Source organism: Falco peregrinus, chromosome 15 (genome assembly GCF_023634155.1).
Source record: "Falco peregrinus isolate bFalPer1 chromosome 15, bFalPer1.pri, whole genome shotgun sequence".
In the NCBI taxonomy this organism is placed as follows: Eukaryota; Metazoa; Chordata; class Aves; order Falconiformes; family Falconidae; genus Falco; species Falco peregrinus.
The window spans coordinates 6737608-6757128 of record NC_073735.1 but is presented as its reverse complement, the minus strand read 5'-3'; the positions used below and the strand labels follow the sequence as shown (position 1 = coordinate 6757128).

The window sequence follows — 19521 nt, the reverse complement described above, 5'->3', positions numbered from 1 at the left end:
CACAGTGCTCACGGACAGGGAAACAAAACAGCTCCCCAAGCACACTTTTTCCTTCTCTTTCTCTTCCACCACTTCCCTGTTCCAAAAGAACATGTTCTCTCCCTCGACTGGAATGCCGCAGTCACATTCTCAGTGGAGCCCAGTAAACAGCATCAAGAAGTATCTTCAGGACAGAAAGGATGTCAGTTTGACAGCTTTCCTGTGGCCCTTTGATTCCAACATTTCAGAGGAAAATGACAAAATTCAGGGAGGCACTGTACTGTGCAGATTTCACTTAGACATTGATTTCTGTGAAACAGAAATGCCTCTGGAGCAAATCTGTCTCTAAACACCTTTCTCACATGGTCCTAGGTGAGACTTCAGTAACCTGATGGGTGCATCTGGGTAGCAGCAATTAGAAGCAATTAGGCAATATGGCAAGAATGGCAAGCAAGACTTTGGAAAAGAGAGGTGGAGATGGTTCTGAGGCTGCTGTGGGAACAGCTGCCATCAGGATATTGTTGCTGGTGGCTTTTGCTGTTGTTTTCCTGCTAGGTCTGCACAGATTTCAGTCCCTGGGGTGTCCTGGCAGCTGGGAGTCCCAAGCTGAGCAGTGTGACTGTGTGTGGAGCCCACAGGGAAGCTTTGTCCCCTGAAAGCACGCCCAGGTGACACCAGTGCTGCTGGCTGCCTGCAGCCCCCGCCGCGCTGCCTGCCCAGGGAAGCAGCTCAGCCTCTGCCCAGGCATTGCGGTGGGGAGCGGGGCACGGCGCTCGCAGCTGCGTCCCTCAGCGCCCACCTCACCCGCCTGCTCCAGGCTGAACTAAACGCGTTACATCTGGGGCAAGGCCGCAGGGAACGGCACGCTGCTCTCTGAAGAAACGAAGGCTGACTGCACGTTTTGGCAGCCAGGCCCACATGGGCACCAAGCGCCACAGATCTTTACCCACAGAAGCCAGATGCTGCAGTGACAGTGCCTCATGGTGTCTGCTAGACGCTGGCGCTAGCTCCGGGTCAGCCCGGTGAATATATCATGCCTGGGGGTGTTTGCCTGCAGAGTAAAAATCAAGAAGAGCATTATACCTTTGCTATTTCTGAAACAGAGACATTTGCACCGCATCAAGGCACCTCTGACCTAGCACAGAAGTGCACTAAGAGAACGAAGAAGAGCAGAGGGCAGACTCAGGGCACTATTCCAACGCAGACAAGCTGTAGGGCTGGAGCCTTTTAGCCTCTGCTTCCCAGCGAGCTGGCTGGTACATCCATCTCTAAACAATACAGCAAACTGCTTCTCTGCTTAATACATATTTCATGTTTCAGATCTTGCCAGAAAGACAAACGGTTTTGCTGCTGCCAGTTGTGAACATTACACATTTGCCAGGGAGATGTCGTGCTTGTTTGCCACAAACGTAATTAGATGATCAATCGTGAGGAGCCAAGGAGAAATACCGGTACTGCAAACAAACATGTTTTTCAGTTTGCTCTCTGAATAGAACGGGGAGTTAACTACAAAGGAGAGAAAAACTCTGGCTCTGCATTCGCAGCCTCTATCTTGGCTCCCTTTTCTCTGTCATTTCCAGTGGGGAGTAGCTGCCAGGCAGCAGATCTCCAGTTGCTGAAAGACATTTGGAAAGCACAGGGAGAAAGCCGAGGAGAGGCTGTTTCCCTCTGGATGGCAAACCACTTCCCGGCTCGGCATGCTTGAGCTGCGGCACTCGGGGTTAGTGCAAAGGGCATTAGCAGAAGCCAGGTACGTTAATGCAAAGGGCATTAGCCTATGCCCCGTCCGACCGAAGGGGAAGGTGGCAGTGATGCTCTGTGCGATGCAGGCGTGCTGCTGCGCTGCTGGCATCAAACACAGGGCTGCGACCTTGCTGCTCTGTCCTGCCCTTGGCCTCCCAGTAAATCCATATCTGGATTAGCTCAGCCATACCAAAAATCTGTGTGGAGTCTGTACGGGAATTAAAGTGGCTTTACTGCAGTTAATTCACAAAGGAATTCGTTGCGTTTCAGGACTCTACCCACATCTGCATCCAAAGGCTCAGCTAAAACCCAGCCCCTGTTGTGCCCCTGGCGTGCAGGGACGGCGAACCCCAGCAAGGTCCCCCAAGGACAGAGCGTAGCGAGCTCCCGCTTGTGCCACCTTTTCTCCGTATTTATGATCCCTTCCCTCTGCCTCCGTATGAAAACGCAGGTGTCTGGACAAACGCAGTAAAAAGCACTCACTTGCAGTCAGCTTTTTCAAGTGCCACTTTCTTCTCTACTGAGAAACTGTCAGCAGTAAAATAAAAAGTGCTCCTTTAAGCAATGCTGAAAGACTCACGAGGCACTCTAATGGTTACCATAATGCTTCCAAATGGTGCCAGTTCTGTGCCTGGAGAAATTAAGATTATTTTTAGGACTGAAAACTCAAAGCCTCAAAAGTTAGGAATTAACAGTTGTCCATGTAATTGTACCATATGGATGTGTACCAGATACAGCCTTTAACTGATGATCGCAAATCACACTGTTTTAGTTTCCCTATTTAATGCAAAATATTTAAAGTTTTTTTGTTTCATTTTCCTGGATTAACCCTTTTTTTTTTTTTTTTCAATCTAAACACCAAACCTTTTCATTTGTACATAGGTACATCAAGCATCCTTTTTTAACTTTCCTCATGATGATTGGCTGCATGAAAAGACAAAAATTATTGCTGTAAAAACAGTGTTACTGAAAGAAAAAAAAATACCTTGCAGAAGCTGCAGAAGGAAACAGAAGAGAACTTTTGCTCACTATATCCTCGCTGACCCCCACCAAGTAAATGCCCAATAGATGGCCATGAGAGATTAGCTGTGTACGGTTCCTCCAACTCCACCACCCAGTTGCAACAGGCTGTAAAATGAGCAGGGCTGGAACCACGTGTGTGTAACTCACCCCTGTCTCTGGCCTTTTCTCCATGAAGCAGAATTCTGTTTTGGGAACTGCAGTCAGAGCTCAGAAGAAGCCAGAATAGGACCAAGAGGCTGATCCTCCACATATTGAATCATTCCACTCCTTTTATTCTTTTAAGATATTTTTCCATTTTCCTGTGGTCTTTTTTTTTTTATCCTGCATTTTATGCATGTTTCTGCCTTCTCTAGATACTTTTGCATTATCAAAGGGCAACAGGAGAAAAGAAAAAACTGTTGCTGCATTTAGCATTGATTTTTCCCCTTCACTCTGAGTCACATAAGCTAACATTTAATTAATTTCTGACACTTTGACAGTTTCTAAGAAGACATTTGTAGAGCTATCAAGTGTCGCTGATAGCACTGTCAGACAGACACTTTTTGAATTATCAGCTATTAAGGACCCATATGCAACAAATTTCCAAGGATTATTATACAAATTGTTCTTTGAATGAGAAAAGCACACAAAAGCTCAGTGAAACATAAAGAAACCATTGTTCCCAGGTGATTTTGATATTTGCAAATGTTTTGCTATTTTGATCGCTTATATGGTTTAATAAATTGAATTCGCTTTGTCTTTTATTAAGAAAATTAAATGGCCTGGTTTGGGATGTCTGAAAAGATGGCCAGATTTCCAGATCACAGTGGTCTTTATGGAGATACAGCTTGAGAAACACAGAGTACTTGAATTTAGGAAGTGCTGAGCAGTGAATGAGGCTCCTTCAAGATCTCTAAACCAGAACCCCCCCAAACAAAAGTTGCCAAAATCTCCAGTTGCTTTTAAACACCTCTTGCCTTTACTTTTTGACCACGCTGTCTGACACATCACCATTTCTTGATGTAGGGACTACATCAGACCCAGGTACAGGTCTCGATACTTTGCTTTTAAACACACAAACAATCCTGGCAAGGGGCTGAAGTGACGGACGTGGATTAACGCCACTCCAGACACCCTCTGCAGCTGTGGCTGCCCGCTCGGGTACCACAACTCTATTCTGCCCAGCCTCGCTGTACTAATTAACCAGTTGACAAAGCAGCTCTGTTCCAGCAGACAGGACTGGGCTGGATCTCACCTTGCTCAAAGGCACAGCTCTGCCCTGATGTCAGCATCTGTGTGCCAGAGCCGTGTTATCGTGATCAGACTGCTCTGCCTGCTTGTCCTTGGAGCAGCTGGCGTTAGCTGTCCTGGTGAGCTCAGGGAACCTGTTAGCCCATACGGTGAAATTCAGCTCCGTGCCCCTCTCCTCGTGGCCTCCGTGGCTCTCTGAAAGGCACTTAGGTGCACAGCTGTCAGCGCTGAGCATCTCCAGCTCTGCCTGTGCTGCAGGCTCCGTTGTGCAGAGGACAGGGATGATTTGCAGGCTGAGGCAATATTCCCGTTTTAGCCCATACTGCCTCAGCAAACACACATCATGTGGAAATCCCATCTTTTTATAAGTGTGTAGAAACTCCAGCGGGACCCAGACATGGTGTGAAAATACCCAGAAGACGGTGCCAACCATCACGAGCACCCACTGCGCAGATCCTGCCCTGGGAGCTCTTCAGCAAGCCCACCTAAATGAGAGCTAAGAGACCCCCACCACACAGCCAGGAAAAGGTCTTTCCAGTATGCCAGGGCCAGTGGCCAAATATTCTGCAGTCTCATTGCAAATGTGGAATCTGGTTTTCATCTGCTGGTACCAGACAAAGACCCCAACACTGACACCTGCTGCCAAGGTCTGTACCATGTAGCTTAACTTTTAGCCCGTCTCTTATGATGCAGACATACACGCAGTTGGATGCCAGTGGTCCAGGGACATGCAGTGTCCCGATATCACTGCTTTGCATCACCTCCTGGCATAAAATCCATGTAATGGATATCATGGACATTCGTGCACCTTCACTAGCCTGCACCGTACAGGAGTACGTCCCAAGAGATATCAGTTCAAGATATCAAGCACAATATCAGAGCACAAACCATGACCTTCCCTGCACATCCCACATCTCACGCTTCAGCTTTGTTTATCTATCTTCCTCAGCAGAAAGCAGCTTTTTTGCTGTCTGCATTTGCAGCTAATACCCCACAAACCTCTATATCCAGACAGCAACATTTCTTTAGAACATTTTTTTCCTAATCTCTGTTCAGTTAATTTTCATTCTTCTTCCTCTTCATCCATGAAAAAATGCCTGTAAGCCTGGGACCCGATCTGTAGCCAGTGGAAACCAAAGGAAGGCTTCTTGGTGACAGCCTCCTTGTGTGCTGAAAATGGCCCAGCTAGGGAAGAACAGCACAAAGGCAGCCCTGGCAGACAGAAAAACTCCAAAAGACTAAAAGACACTTGAGCTGTCTTTGCTACACCTCGACAAAACAAACACAACCCCCTAAACAGGTTCTAGGGAACGCTACAGCAACCCCCATGATTTGTTTATATGTCATTTTTGAAAAAGCACGCAGGCGTGGCCAATGGCCAGGGAAGGAACGATGGTTTACTGTGATGCCCCAGATTTCCAAGGAGACCTGTCTTCCCAGCACCAGGCTATTGGGCGGGCACCCAGTCATGCCCCCACCGTTTCCCCCTTTGCACAGCATCCTCACCGGGAGAACTGCAGAAGGCAGGGACAGTCCAGCCCTGACTTTAGAACTGTTACTGTCAAGTTTCGTTATCATCACAACTCGGTTTGTAACATTATTTATTTATTTATTTCCCTGCTGGAGGAAAAGAATAAGGAAAAGCAAAGGGAAAAAAAAAAAAAAAAAAGAAAAAAAAAAAAGAGAACACAGCCCAAAGCCCCACGAAGCACATGAAAAATAAACAAAGTGGGTCATGACACATCTGCCCTGAACCTTGCACACCTAACAGGGAGCAGCTGGTGGTTAGGGGAGCCGACACAAAAATCTGAATTGGCCCTAACAGAGAGTAATTAATATCCCTGGCAACAAAAATCTGGGGCATGAACTGGAAATAGAAATTAACTTATTGAATCCCTGCCTAGGTATCTGACCATCAGTTCAGCCTCCCACCTGGCCCTTCATTGCATTTCCAGGCAGTCAGCTGTTAGTGCACGGGAATTCAGGGGAGGGGGAACAGCCTCCAGAGGTAGCACACGCATATTTGTTTTACTTTTATTTTACATGTTGGCCTTTGACTGTCTTTCCCACATCTTTGCATCAGGGTGGAGCCGGAACCTGGCACTTTTACCTCCATGGATCCCCTCAACCTCTCTTGGTACAACGGTGACGTCAGCGACAGGAACTGGAGCAAGCCACTCAACGAGTCCCATGCGGACCAGAAGCCTCAGTATAACTACTATGCCATGCTGCTCACCCTCCTCATCTTTGTCATCGTTTTTGGCAACGTGTTGGTGTGTATGGCTGTGTCCAGGGAAAAAGCCCTTCAGACTACCACTAATTACCTGATCGTGAGTTTGGCAGTGGCAGATCTCTTGGTAGCAACTCTGGTCATGCCTTGGGTGGTCTATCTGGAGGTAGGTGACACAGTTTTCTTTTGCAGTACTGAATGTTTCTGGTGAGTGGGTAAAGGGAGGGAAGGTTTAGCAGCCTGGACACCAGTCATTCCAAGACCTCCTGAATTTCCCCGAACAAATGTGTTTTTAATTTCCTAGCAGTTGATCAGATTTTTTCCAGGAAATGGACATGACAGCAGATGACAGGCTGACTTGAAAGTACACTGTTGTTCAGAGGGCTAAATTACAGTCCAATTGCATTGAAAATCTGGCTTTTAGAGGGATCAAGAGTGAAAGGACTCCAGTTTTGTTTTCAAAACTACATAGATTGACTGTTCATTCCCAAACACAAGAACAAGTCTGCTACAACATCATGGGTGTCACGCTAATAAACTGCATCAAAAAGTAATCAACCCCCTATTTCTGAAGGACTACAGTAGTAAGAGGAGCAGGCAATTGTAGAAGTAGGAGGTAAATTCACAGCTTTTATGATACAATATTTGAGAGAAATCACAGGTGAGGTACTTCTCACACCGCTGCCGTTAGCACATCACTTTGGTACAGGAGAGCTCTGTACTTCTGCACGCAGAGCTGTGCCCGCGTGGAGCCCTGGTTTGTGAAAGCCAAACACTCCCAAGATTGCCACCTGTTTACTTGATGGCAAACGACTCTTGCAACAGTAAATAACCTGAAAGTATGAGACGCATCTCTAGAGGGAAGACTGAGGGCAGATATACCACCCCTCTCCCTTGGCCCCCCTCGGCCAGCTGGGACCTGGCACGCTGGCGGCAACCGCCACCGAGAGAGAATGAACGGCGGTGAGAAAGCGTAAGGCTGAAACTATAGTGAGCTTACAAATAATTTTCAGGAACTTGTTTATGACAGCAAATGATAAAACAGAGAGCAGAGCCGGGGAAGAAGCCGTAATCAATTAGCCCATTAAGTATTAATGCAAAGCAAACCAAACCCGTTGACGTGACATAGGCTGTCGAGAAACCACAATACTAATTATCATTCCAGTTAATTATTGTTTTCATAGCACTTTAAAAACGTAAAGCATCGTGCATCTGCTGAAGCTTATTAACATGGCCACAGGCTGGCTGTGATTGGAATGAATGCCTCTGGGACTTGTTATGCTCTTCTATTCTGTTCCTCTTTTGCGACAACCCATTTTAAGCAGACCCTTATGCTGCGACAAGTTCTTGCTCTCTCATGCCCGGCTGTAAGAGTCTCTCAGATGCTTCTTATTTTAACGTGGAAGAATAAAGCACAAACGATGTAAGATGCCTTCCCCTTTCTGGGCTCACGTGTAGACGGAGTTGGCCAGGAACCTGAGCTGCCTGAATCTACCAAGTAGGACAATCAGGTCTCTACATCTCAGCAATACTTTTTTTACCCTTTCTGCTCCTATCCACTCTCTGTTAAATCTAGTGCTAGCCTGAAGCAGCAAAACCCATGACAAATACTCCATGCCAGAGGAGGAGCCATAGGACTGACGTGGGTTGGGCACACTGTGGTCCCTCTCTGAGTCCACGATTTGCAACCAAAACCAAGAAGAGCCCTCTGTTCTGTAAATATATTCATTTCTTTTTCAGGCTTTGTGTCACGTGCCTGGACAAAAACTAATGTCAAAAGGAAATCCTTTTAAAAATCAGCCTCGATGCAAACAAATCTTCTACCTCCAGACTTCTAAGGTTTCTCCTGCTTAAATGAAAGCACTAAGAGAAAGAACTGCTGCAGTTTACAGCATCTCCCATAAACTCAGAACTATGGGTTTGGGAAACTGATATTGCAGAGGCTTATATCTGGCTGGAAACCTTTGCCTTTGGGCAAATTCTCAGCAAAGTTACTGATATAACTGTCTCTTAAGTGCTTTTTTAATCACTGAGTATTCATCTGTCACTCAGGCTTCAATGCAGTCATTCTTCCTTCTTTATGCTGCCTATGGTTATGTATATCAGAGCAGAAATAACTGAAGAATAGGTATCTTATTCATTCTATTTTCAAATGCAGTAGGACTCTATTTTTATTAGAGGGAAATATACTTTTTTCATCACATGTCAAATACAGCAGTCCTAATAATTGCTATTAAACTTAATTGGCAAAGTTCAGTTGCAATAACAAGATAAGTGAAGAGAAAAAGGCTACTGGTAACTGGAAGTGTTATCATTAATTCTTTGTCTTTATCACAACATGTAGTGTCATAAAGAATTTTCACTGGGTTAAATTAATTTCATTCACACACACACAAAAAAAGTGAGGAATTTCTACCCTGATTTTTTAAACAAAGAGATGAAGGAAAGTTCCTGCTTCTCTACTGCTGATCTTTGCTAGGTATAACTGCCAAAAAAAAAAAGCCTAATAAAAAGCTGTAAGTACAATTAGAGATGCTCAGGATATAAAATTAATGTATTTCCTTCCTAATACCTCTTTGCAATGCTTCAGAGACCTGTTTAAGCTCTCACAGAGCTCACTCTGAGGAGACTTGCTCTCCCTTACGTCACTGGGATACGAGCCCAGGTTTGTGTTTGCTGTTTGGGCTGTCCAACTCAATGCAGTGTAACAGGATGGAATTAGGAAGGACAAAATCACACAAGCCTTCAGAGGAATGCTCTAAAGAAGGGTTTGGATGGAGCAGAGTACCTCCTTTGAGGCCATGCCATCATTTGAGACCTTCAGACTGGACAGGACAAAGCCCTGGAAGGCACTCGGTGGCAGCCCATCCTAACTGCCATGGCATGGGACTGACTGTGTGGGACCTCGTTCCAGCTGGAACTTCTGCAGACAAAATTTTGATCCCCCTTGAACCAGCAGAACTCCAGCTACCAGCAAGAGTTTCTGTCTTTGTGCAAAATTCTCCCTTCAGACCCTCTCAGTAGTGTATCTTCAGTGAGTTCTTTTGCTGACCCGATTCTCTCTTTGCAGGTGGTGGGTGAGTGGAGGTTTAGTCGGATCCACTGTGATATCTTTGTAACCCTTGATGTTATGATGTGTACTGCCAGTATCCTCAACCTCTGTGCCATCAGCATTGACAGGTGAGGGCTCCATGGCAGCAAGTCATGTCAAACCCACGGCGGCAAGTTATGGCCATCTTCATACGGTCTAATTTTACTTGTGACTCACAGACTTGAAAATGTTGAGAGCTGGTGTCATTGAGGTCTTTTGAAGAGCAATTTGTAGGACCTAAATGAGGTCTGAGCAGGGATACCATGAGCTGCTGCATAGGTGTTGAGAAATTAAATGCAATTGCCTGTACGTGTCCAGTAGTTGGTTCAGTCCTTCTGTTTATATACGTGAATGGTGGAGCAGATGTCAGTGGGAAGAGGCAGCAGCACAGAGAGAGAGGAAGAAAAATGCTGTGCTGGGTTGACCCCAGCCTCATGCCTTCCCAAACAGGGTACGCAGGCATCTCAGAGATCCGTGAAACCCTGCTCGCCCCATGTTCTCTCGCTGGAGCAGTAACCAGGTGTCTCTTCCCATGGAGCTGGTCAGCACTGGCCCAGTAACACCCGACTGGGTTTGTATCTTCACGCTGCAGGTACACAGCGGTAGCGATGCCAATGCTGTATAATACCCGCTACAGCTCGAAGCGCAGGGTCACGGTCATGATTGCTGTGGTCTGGGTGCTTTCCTTTGCCATTTCCTGCCCGCTCCTCTTTGGCCTCAACAACACAGGTGAGTGCTAAGCCACCTGCATGGCTGCTGGCATCTTCCTGGCTTCACTGGGTCCCCAGGTAGTCTGTTACAAGGCAGAGGTAAACATGGGGATCAGTTTTTAGGTGTACTGGGATGTATCCATCCCTGTTTCAGGTGTCCTCTCCCAGTGTCATCCCAGGCTACTTCTGTCAGTGGCTTCTGAGTCTGTTCATCTCTTGCTGTTCCAGACCAGTGTGTTAGACACATCAGAACTGAGGTTACGTAGGAGTTTACACAGGACTCCTCAGTGTTACATGAACATTTATTTGTCCACTACAAAATCAAAATTCCTCTTCTATTAAAACACGTGAAAAGGAAAGTCACGGGACAAATAACTTCAATGAGACAGGAGAGACAGAGAACTGGCTGTTCAGCCATCAGTTTCGTAGGAAGACTAGATTGTGTCCAGCACGGGATCAGCAGGCTTCTAGTTATAAGGCAAGCAATAGCCAGGGATTTGGGAACATATGTGACTCCCTGTGAGCCAAGGAGAGTCTGCTACCACTTCCAGCTGACATGGTGGCCCCCTCTAGAACCTGACCCCCTCCCTCTCTGGGTATCCGTGTGCCTTCTGAAAGAGGGAGAGAAGAGGGGGGAAGCTGGTGCTAGTTCCTAGCAGCAGGGACAACCACCCTGAAACTTTTCGTCTTCCAGATGAGAACGAGTGCATCATTGCCAATCCTGCCTTTGTGGTGTATTCCTCCATCGTCTCCTTCTACGTTCCCTTCATTGTCACCCTGCTGGTGTACGTGCAGATTTACATAGTGCTCCGGAAGCGCAGGAAGCGTGTCAACACCAAACGCAGCAGCCACGGCCTGGACTCAGACACGCAAGCCCCGCTGAAGGTAACTAGACCTCTGCCTTGCTCTCAGCAGTCTGTCCTTTATCCCCTCCTGCTCCACTTCATCCCCCAAAGCGCCTCCTCCTTTCCCCAAATGGCACTGGCCGGACTAGGTGCAATACTGGATCCCAAAGGTGAATGCTGTGTCCCGTGCCATTCTGGAGTCCCAGTTGCACACTCTGGATTATCAGGTCACTGGCTGGTGCTTCAGAAACCTCCCTGGATCTCAGGGGATGTTTCATCAGCAAACTTGCATTAGGAGCTGCTTCATTAACCAGACTGCATTTCCCTTGGCTTTGCTAAGTTTGGGCTGGGGTACCCAAGACTGCTGTTTTCTGAGTCAGTCCTGCTGCTGTGACGAAGAAGTTCAATGGAAATTGTTTGCGTGGCTGGGGTGCAAACTACATCGCTGGTAATGATACCTCTGCAGTGAAAACAGCCTCTCAAAGCATGAGATATGTATGTAAGTGGAGTCCAGCTGAGCGTGTTTAAGTGTGAGACTGCTTGTCAAAACGCTCCTCTCGCAGCACGTGCAAAACACCCCGTAGGAATGTGTAGTCCCAGAGGCACTGCCTCCCAACTGCATTGCCTCAGAGGCCAGTGCCATGCCAAGCAAAGACGGCAGCGAGACAGGGATAGACTGAAACACAGGAGATCTTTGTGGTTTCCTTCCTTTGGCGAAAAGCACGAGGGATAGTTGCCTCCATTACTGCTTCTTCCAAGTAGTTTTCCATCATTCTCAGCACCTTAGCCACACTGATTAATTTCTGCTTCGTGCCCTGTGTTTGTATTTCCACGTGCCTCCCTTACCAGCTTCCCTTCCCAATTACTCTCTGCTTGTGTAACCTCTGAGCTGGTGCTTGCCCCTTAGGACAAATGCACTCATCCAGAAGACGTCAAGCTCTGCACAGTTATTGTGAAGTCCAATGGGAGTTTCCAAGTTAATAAGCGCAAAGTGGTGAGTGTTAAAGAGAAGTGGTAGCTTTTCAGAGCATTTAGCTTTTCCCTTTTCTCCTCCTAGGACACAAAATGAATTTATGTAGGGTGGGAGAAAAATAAACTAAGAACAAAGGTTACCATTCAGTCTCAAAATTTAAATATTCTTCCCATTCCTTAGAGTGAAGCAGGGGGTTTAAGATCACAGAGCTCAAAAAGCCAGAGTAAGCTCACCTAAAGATCAGCTATAAAAGCCATGACATTTTAACATTTCGTGTCTTTGATTTTCTTCTCCTCTCTGTTATTTATTTTAAGTCTCGGACTGCATTGGCTTTGTTGGGTTTTGCTTGTTGATTTCAGTTTTATTTATGTATATTCTGAAAAACCTAAATAAAACCTATGGGGAGTGTAGACAGCGTCTCTCCCATTTCTTAGCCTCTCTGTGCAATAAAGGAGAGTCAATTCACTGCAGTTCTGTCGACCCCATCTACCCAAAACTATTCTTATCTGTAAAGACTTCACAGCCCTTTCTCCAAGCATCTACCAAAAACGTAGGAAGGGAGAAGAGGGATTGGTTGTTCTTCAGCATCATCCAGCTTCACTCTGCAAGGAATGTTCATTGCTCCTCTCTGTATATTTATCTGTCTTTGTGTTGTGGACATTTGATTCTTGTCCAGGAGGCGGAGAGTCACATAGAAGAGCTGGAAATGGAGATGGTGTCCAGTACCAGTCCCCCTGAGAAAACCACCATCAAACCTGCGGCACCAAGCAACCACCAGTTGGTTGTGCCAATTGCTTCTAATCAGGGCACCAACTCAACCCTGCAGGCACCTTTGGACAGCCCTGGGAAAGTAGAGAAGAATGGACATGCCAAAGAAGCACCCCACACAGCCAAGGTCTTTGAGATCCAGTCTATGCCCAACGGCAAGACAAGGACCTCTCTCAAGACTGTGAGCAGGAGGAAACTATCACAACAGAAAGAAAAGAAAGCCACTCAGATGCTAGCCATCGTACTCGGTGAGAGTGCGCGTTGGCTTCCTCTTGTGTTTCTGCAGAAAACCAGTAGCTACCCAGGATCAGGGTAGCCAGTCTGAATGTCCAGTGTAGACTGTTTTCCAGGCCTCCACAGAAATAATTTCACTTGATACCCTGGAGGACACGTAGGCAAGTAGGCAAGAGGCTGCCGATAGGAAGGCTACCTCCTCCTCAGCTGGGGTCAGTACAAAAGGCATCCCTCCGTGGGGCGTTTGGGCTGCCAAAAGATGGCTGGGTGCAGGGGCAAGAGAGCTCGCGGGCTTTCTGGAACACAAAAGGCAGCATAGCTCTGCAAGAAATCGGCACCTACAAAGGCCAGATTTTTTGAGGTAACTAGTCTAATTACATCAGCAAAGAAGTTCTTTAGTCCCTGGATACTTAGTTTATAGGCTAGAAGACTTAACAAACAGAAGGTTCATACCTCAGGGAAACGCTTCCTTTATACCCAAAAGAACCTTACTGTTCTCATAGTCTCAACATTTGTCCAGCTTTCAGCAATCAAAATCTGTCTTTTTCCTTTTCCCCCAGGTGTTTTCATCATCTGCTGGCTCCCATTCTTCATCACTCACATCCTGAACATGCACTGCGATTGCAACATCCCCCCAGCAATGTACAGCGCCTTTACGTGGCTCGGATATGTCAACAGTGCTGTCAACCCAATTATTTACACCACCTTCAACATTGAATTTCGCAAGGCTTTCATGAAGATCCTCCACTGTTAAAAGGAAAAACAGCAACCGCATTTTTAAGGAGAAAAAAAGAAACCAATGCCATTCACGCACACAAAGGGGCAGCCATGGAGAGGCCTCGAGCTCTTGTATTGGGAGTGAGGTCTACAGTGTTACAGCAGCGCCATGCCCATGCACCTCTGGGTGGGGGTGTCACGAGGACCTTCGCGTGGGAGGTTCCCTCATCCCTCGAGATGACCTTTGGACTCTGGGACACCAACCCCAAGAGCACCTTTCAGAGCTACCCTCACACTGTGTTTAAAGCAGAAGCAAAAATCAAGACACACTCAACTTGATTCTTGCCTGTGACCACCTGACCTTGAGTGCATTAAACACAGACAGTCGCAGAGCCACGTGAAGGTAGCGATCAGTCACTGCCGCTACCGGCTTGCGTGTTACATCATTGATACGATTGTCACCAAAGACAAGACCGTCTTTTCCGCTTTGCAATAGGAGCCAGACAGAGCTTGCGGAAACTCCATGCAATAGCTTTGCCTTCACCTTGAGCTGATGTACCCAGTATTAAACTGCTGAAGCTTTGAGAGAAAAACTTTAAGAGGTCCCCAGGTGGGCTAAGAAGGTTCTGCCACCTACAGATCCAATCCCTGCAAGAACGTGGGCCTACAAGCAACGGGCAGAAGGAAGAAGGGGAGCACAAGTCTCACGTGGAATCACTACAGCGTTGTAAATACAAATAAATAGGATGAATTGAACAGAAGCCCAAGCCAAAAAATAGATGGAGAGGAATTATAGAAGCGATACCTTGTATTGCATGGTAAACGTTCAGATCAAACAGGACACCAACTGCATCTGCCATCAGCCAGCCCAGCTGCAGTTTCTGCCCACCAGCATTTCATCTCCAGTCTCTTACAAGCATTACAAACCAACTAGGTGAGGAGTGTTAGTGCAGTGAATGTAGAAATATGAAGACAGTGTGTCAGGTGAGGCACCTGCAGCCATGTCCGCCTCAGATGTGAACTTGAACAAGTCTACTAAGTTTGGTCCAGTTCTTCTCACCTAACTTCAGGGTGCCATGGAGCCAAGGACCACCTCAGATATGGTTTGCCTATGTCTCTCAATAGAGAGAGCGCAGAATAACATTGTGCCTAATTTAACTCAACAGTAAATGAAATAAAGTGTGTGTTTTGGAGAAAGCCACAATAAAAGCCTAAGAAAGTCCCTTAGCTGGACCTGCTCCTGGGTCCAAGTTGGACTCTGGAAAGGTCTGGATTTTTCCAGCATCCCTTACCTTTTGTTAACTATCTTTCATGGATTAAAACAATTGAAAACCCTGAACAGCATAGTTCCACCACGCTGACTGTGGCATTGCCAAATCCACACTGTACTTATCGATTGTACTCAGTTCACAATATATTTTGTATTATCTCTGTAAATAAAACCTAGTAAGATGAAGAAAATGGCATGGAAATAGGTCTGGCTAGAAATTACCTGGGATCTGGAGAACTAGGTGATTGCAATAGCCACGCGCAGAGGCAGGCTCCCGACTTCCAGCTGCCTGCTGTTTGCTAAAGATGTGAAAAGACAATCCAGAGAGCAATAGAATCCCTTTTCTCTCTATGCAGTTTGTGGAATATTCACATAGTTTCTGCTTTAGAATAGATAAAGACGGCTGCCAAGAGGGAGTTTCTTTTATCCTGTGGTTTTCCTGTATTGCTTACAAAGCGTTTTCCTATGGGATGGACTGTGCTGGTAGAATGTGTTCCAGCTGTGTGTCAAGAAGTGGTGGTGTCAGGCAGCTATAACACATGCTCTCAGCTGTTTTCTGAAATTGAAACGAGAGTCCCACCTTGATCCAGAGCTTTCCACAATAATCCTTGTGTTCCTGGAGGAGGCTGATAACCAGGGTTATTAGTATTTAGCCCATGGGCTGGTGTAACACTTGAACGCGGCTCTTCAGGGTCTGCTCATGGCTGTAAATTTGAATGAAGAGCGATCCTACAGCTGCCTACATGTGCCCCAGCTTAGCGAAGGATTTCAGCTTATACCCTCAGCAGAAACAGGTCTTATGTCTTAACTGAACTGGGGGTGCGTGCTCATCAGAGCAACACTCTGTTGACATACGTGAACCAGGTGTAACGTGTTGCTGTCGGAACAAAACGTGACGAACGTGTAAGATGGGGCCAGTCATGCAGCTAGAGAATTTCTGTACTTTGTACGCTAATAGGATTATAGGCAAGGGAAAAAACAGTTCTTACAGAAGCACAGGAAACTTTCCAATCCTTTTTTAATCAGAAAATTGGAGATGTTAACTCAAGAGATCTCAGGCACACATTTATCTGTTGGGTTTTTTTCCCCAGTTTTAACCAAGCAAATTCACTCGGTAACGGGAATCAGTTCAGACTGGTATTACTTAAAAGATTCAAAGAATAATGTAAAGTTAGTAGGTTTTTTGGTGGATAAATAGTAACACCCTACTGCTTAATTTCCTAACATATTCACAATTGCAAAGCAGAAGGGTGCCATTTGTCTTAGTGAATTAACGGGGCCGGGGGTGGGGGGAGCTGTATCAAAATAGAAAATAATATGCATATAGACAAAAAAGCTTTAAAGTATTTGAAAGTTGCCATAGATTATATTTGCCCTGTACTAAATCCTGGTGCAAGCCCTCAAAAATAAGTGGAATGTGAATAATGTCTTAACTTTGTGCCATAATTTTATTTTGTGTTCAGCGTTACGCCAGGACAAACCCATCAACTTCAATACTGTGTACCTTGTTGGAAAACTTTGCTTCTGAATCTAGATGCAGAACCTTATAGGTCAACTCACCTGAACTACTAGATGAAAAACTCCTCCAAGATGTCATGAGGCAAAAAAGCTGCTGAAAAAAGGCTAACTTGGAACAAAAAGGAAAAAAAAAAAAAAGAAGTGTCGTTTCCTAGAGATTAAGTATTTGTTGGGAGAAATCACCTGCAGCCCATCGTTAATCCCAATGACATTTTAAGCCACTTGTTCCTAACACTCCAGACTCAAAGGTATCTTCTGGGAATATCTGTATCCCCACTGCCTTTGGAAATGTGGTAACGCCGTGTCTGTTCATCTCCTCTGCAGCAGGCTCTCCTTTCACATAAAACATCTACACTTAACGACAACAAACTGAAGCCCTTCCCACCCATGAATCCAGCCTTCATTACATTTTTTGAGAGGACCAAAGGACATCATCACCTCTGGCTTTACAGAGAAAAAAACTAACGCCAAGAGCAAGGACAGTCTTAGCAATCCGTCTGTACAGCACCTGGCACGACGACAACCAGCCCGCCGTTGTGATGGAAAGGGTGCATAGAAACTTCTGGAAATTATGAGAAGTAAGATGCATCGTATGGGACTCTGAGGCCTCTTGGCCACAGATCTGAGTCTGGCAGATACAGTCCTCACTGTCACTTCCACTCGGGAAGAAATACTGCTTTCCGAAGGACTGCCGGTGGCGGGACATGCTGATGATGGTAAGGGTACCGATATGTTTTTTAAAGCCCATTAGTGAGAAGATTTCATTTCTTCGTTCCTGAAGAACTAAAGACCCTTGATACAGTCCCTCTTTTGTGATTCATTATTTGTAATTGAAGCTTTAGTTCTGCTTACTGAGTCTTCCTGTTCCTGCTCCTCTTCCCTGTGATTCACAGCCTGCTGAAGCCCATGTGGCTCTCTGTGCCCCCCGAACAGGTTTTAATTAAGAAGCTAGTGAATTCTGCCTGCACCGTATTTGGCGCTTGCCTGCTTGCTCCTACTACAGTCATGATACTGTTTATCTTCCTCATTGAAGAGTAAACTAATTATAGTAGGTCTAACCAGCTTATTAAATCCTGCTGAAATGAAAAGGAAAGGAACAAAAAGCGCCACTACCTCTGTGGTGCAAATCTCCAGTGAAAACACGACTCCCTGAAGAGTCAGGAATGTATAATACCCATCACAAGTACCTGTGGCACCAACAAATGTCTTCATGCAGCACTGTAATTAAATCGAGACTTGCACATGCTACCCTGATGTTACATGCTTATTTCATTCTTTTTACCAGCAGCGGTGATGATGGTGTTTAGTGTAAGGGGTCAGACTCTAGGGACCTATGGTTACACTATACATCCTACAAAACAGGAAAAGATGGTCTTCAGATGAGATCTTGCATTTTTTCCGACTTGCTTTTCCATTTGGTTGTATTTTTTCTTTTTCTCCCTTATCCCAGTCTGTCCTTGAGAATTCCAGCTTTTGTCTAGACTGAAGCTAGGAGAATCAAACGTGGAATGAAAGGGTGCAGAAAGACACAGGCAGAAAAGAAAATGTTCTTAAATTTCTCCATCTCTGTTCTCTTCTAGACAGAAGCAGACTGTGGAGTATTTGGAGGAGGAAGGGATGGAAAACAGATAAATACCTAGCCAAGAGCAGTCACGCTGGCACTTCTGGCATCACAACAGCTGCCTGTATTTACTTTTTGGCACTACTCGTTCACATCTGGTCCATAGCAGTACAGGTTCAAGATGGGGATTGAAAGCCACTGCTCTCACTGGGACTTTGTCTGTAAAAGTTGAGGGCAACAAATACGTATGAGTCAAACATAAGCACCAACCTGTATCGGTTTGGTTGGCCACAATAAACAGTGGTGTGGAATCTACACACTCGCCATCTCTGCATGGAGAAAATAAATAGAAGCTGTCAGACCACTATGGCACTTCAGGCAGTTTGTATGATAAACACGGTATTTTTAATGCTGTATTTTATGCAGCAGTTGATATGCCCCCCAAAAATTAATTATGGGCTTCACTTGGCTAAGCACACCTAATGTATGAATTCACAGCAGTGGGAGCACTCCAGCTGGCCACCTCTATCGCTTGGTCTTGCAGAAGAGGTTTTGTGAAGACACTTAAAATCTTATGCCCAGGTTAAGCAACTAGTCGCATGGAGGGGTTTTTTTTTCCCTTCTGCATTTCACTTTTATGCTGGAGAACTTCATTATTTCGTCTAGGAACACTTACACTTGTATCGTGCTTGCTGTTGCACTGTTTCCTCAAGCTACCCACTCAGATGTCTGGTATTTACCCAAACCTGACCCAACAGATGCAGGTAAACCTCAGCCAGGTTTAGTCAGCACAGCTGTAAAACATCAGCTTAGGCTGCAACGCTACTGGGGTTTGTGGCTAGTTCTCACCATGATTATTTTCTTTACACAAAAAAAAGAGGGTAAAGGAAAAAAAAACAACCAATCACTCCGTTCCTATTGCTAGGATAGAAAACCATCTGTCTCCAAGAACTAACAAACCGAAATCTCAGCTTGGATCCTTGGCTTGAGCCAAAGGACTTGGTCAACTCAGTTTTGAACCAACGCAGAGCAGACAGCTAAACCCTGCCCCGAAGCCTTCAGCCCGTGCGGTAACCAGTAGCTCCAAAGCTACGAGGTTCAACTGACAGTTAATTCTCCTTGCCGTGTGATCCAACCCAAAGCCACCACAACTGATGGAAAATTAGGTGCTCAAATGACACCTCCCCCACCCCAACACAACAGAATAAATGATATTCCAAGACGAAACAACAGGACACACACCAGCTTGTTTTTAGCATGTCTAGCCCTAGCCTGTCGGGATAAAGGCCAGCTCCGGTGAGGTTCTCCCTTCCAGCAAAATCTGATTTCTGAGCCTGCGGACTGCAAAACCACCCCAGCAAGCACTGCCAGCAAACACTGGTCACACCATTAACAATAACAAAAAGAAACAGAACTGATCTGTCCATCTCCTGGCACATTTGGGCGAGTCCTATAGATTCAGGTCAGGCCTGATATAGATATGCTTTCTTCTGCACATGCAGCACAAAAATAGAAAAAACCAGTTGCACTTGTTAAATTAACTCATTCTCTTTAATCAAAGCTTCTTTTAATAATTAAGACTGCTCCCCCAACTCCTGTCTTTCTGATGATACCAGACTGTCTGCTTCA

The 19521-nt window shown here is 45.8% G+C and overlaps 1 protein-coding gene across 1 annotated transcript; it reads left to right on the top strand.

Moving 5' to 3' along the window:
* The first annotated feature begins 6065 nt into the window (after positions 1 to 6065).
* DRD2 (dopamine receptor D2) lies at positions 6066 to 17566 on the top strand. Its single transcript, XM_005240069.3, has 7 exons — positions 6066 to 6371; positions 9276 to 9385; positions 9889 to 10025; positions 10701 to 10891; positions 11759 to 11845; positions 12501 to 12840; positions 13387 to 17566. The coding sequence occupies exons 1-7, from the start codon at positions 6090 to 6092 to the stop codon at positions 13578 to 13580; spliced, it is 1341 nt and encodes a 446-aa protein (XP_005240126.1). The 5' UTR covers positions 6066 to 6089; the 3' UTR covers positions 13581 to 17566.
* The last annotated feature ends 1955 nt before the right edge of the window (positions 17567 to 19521 follow it).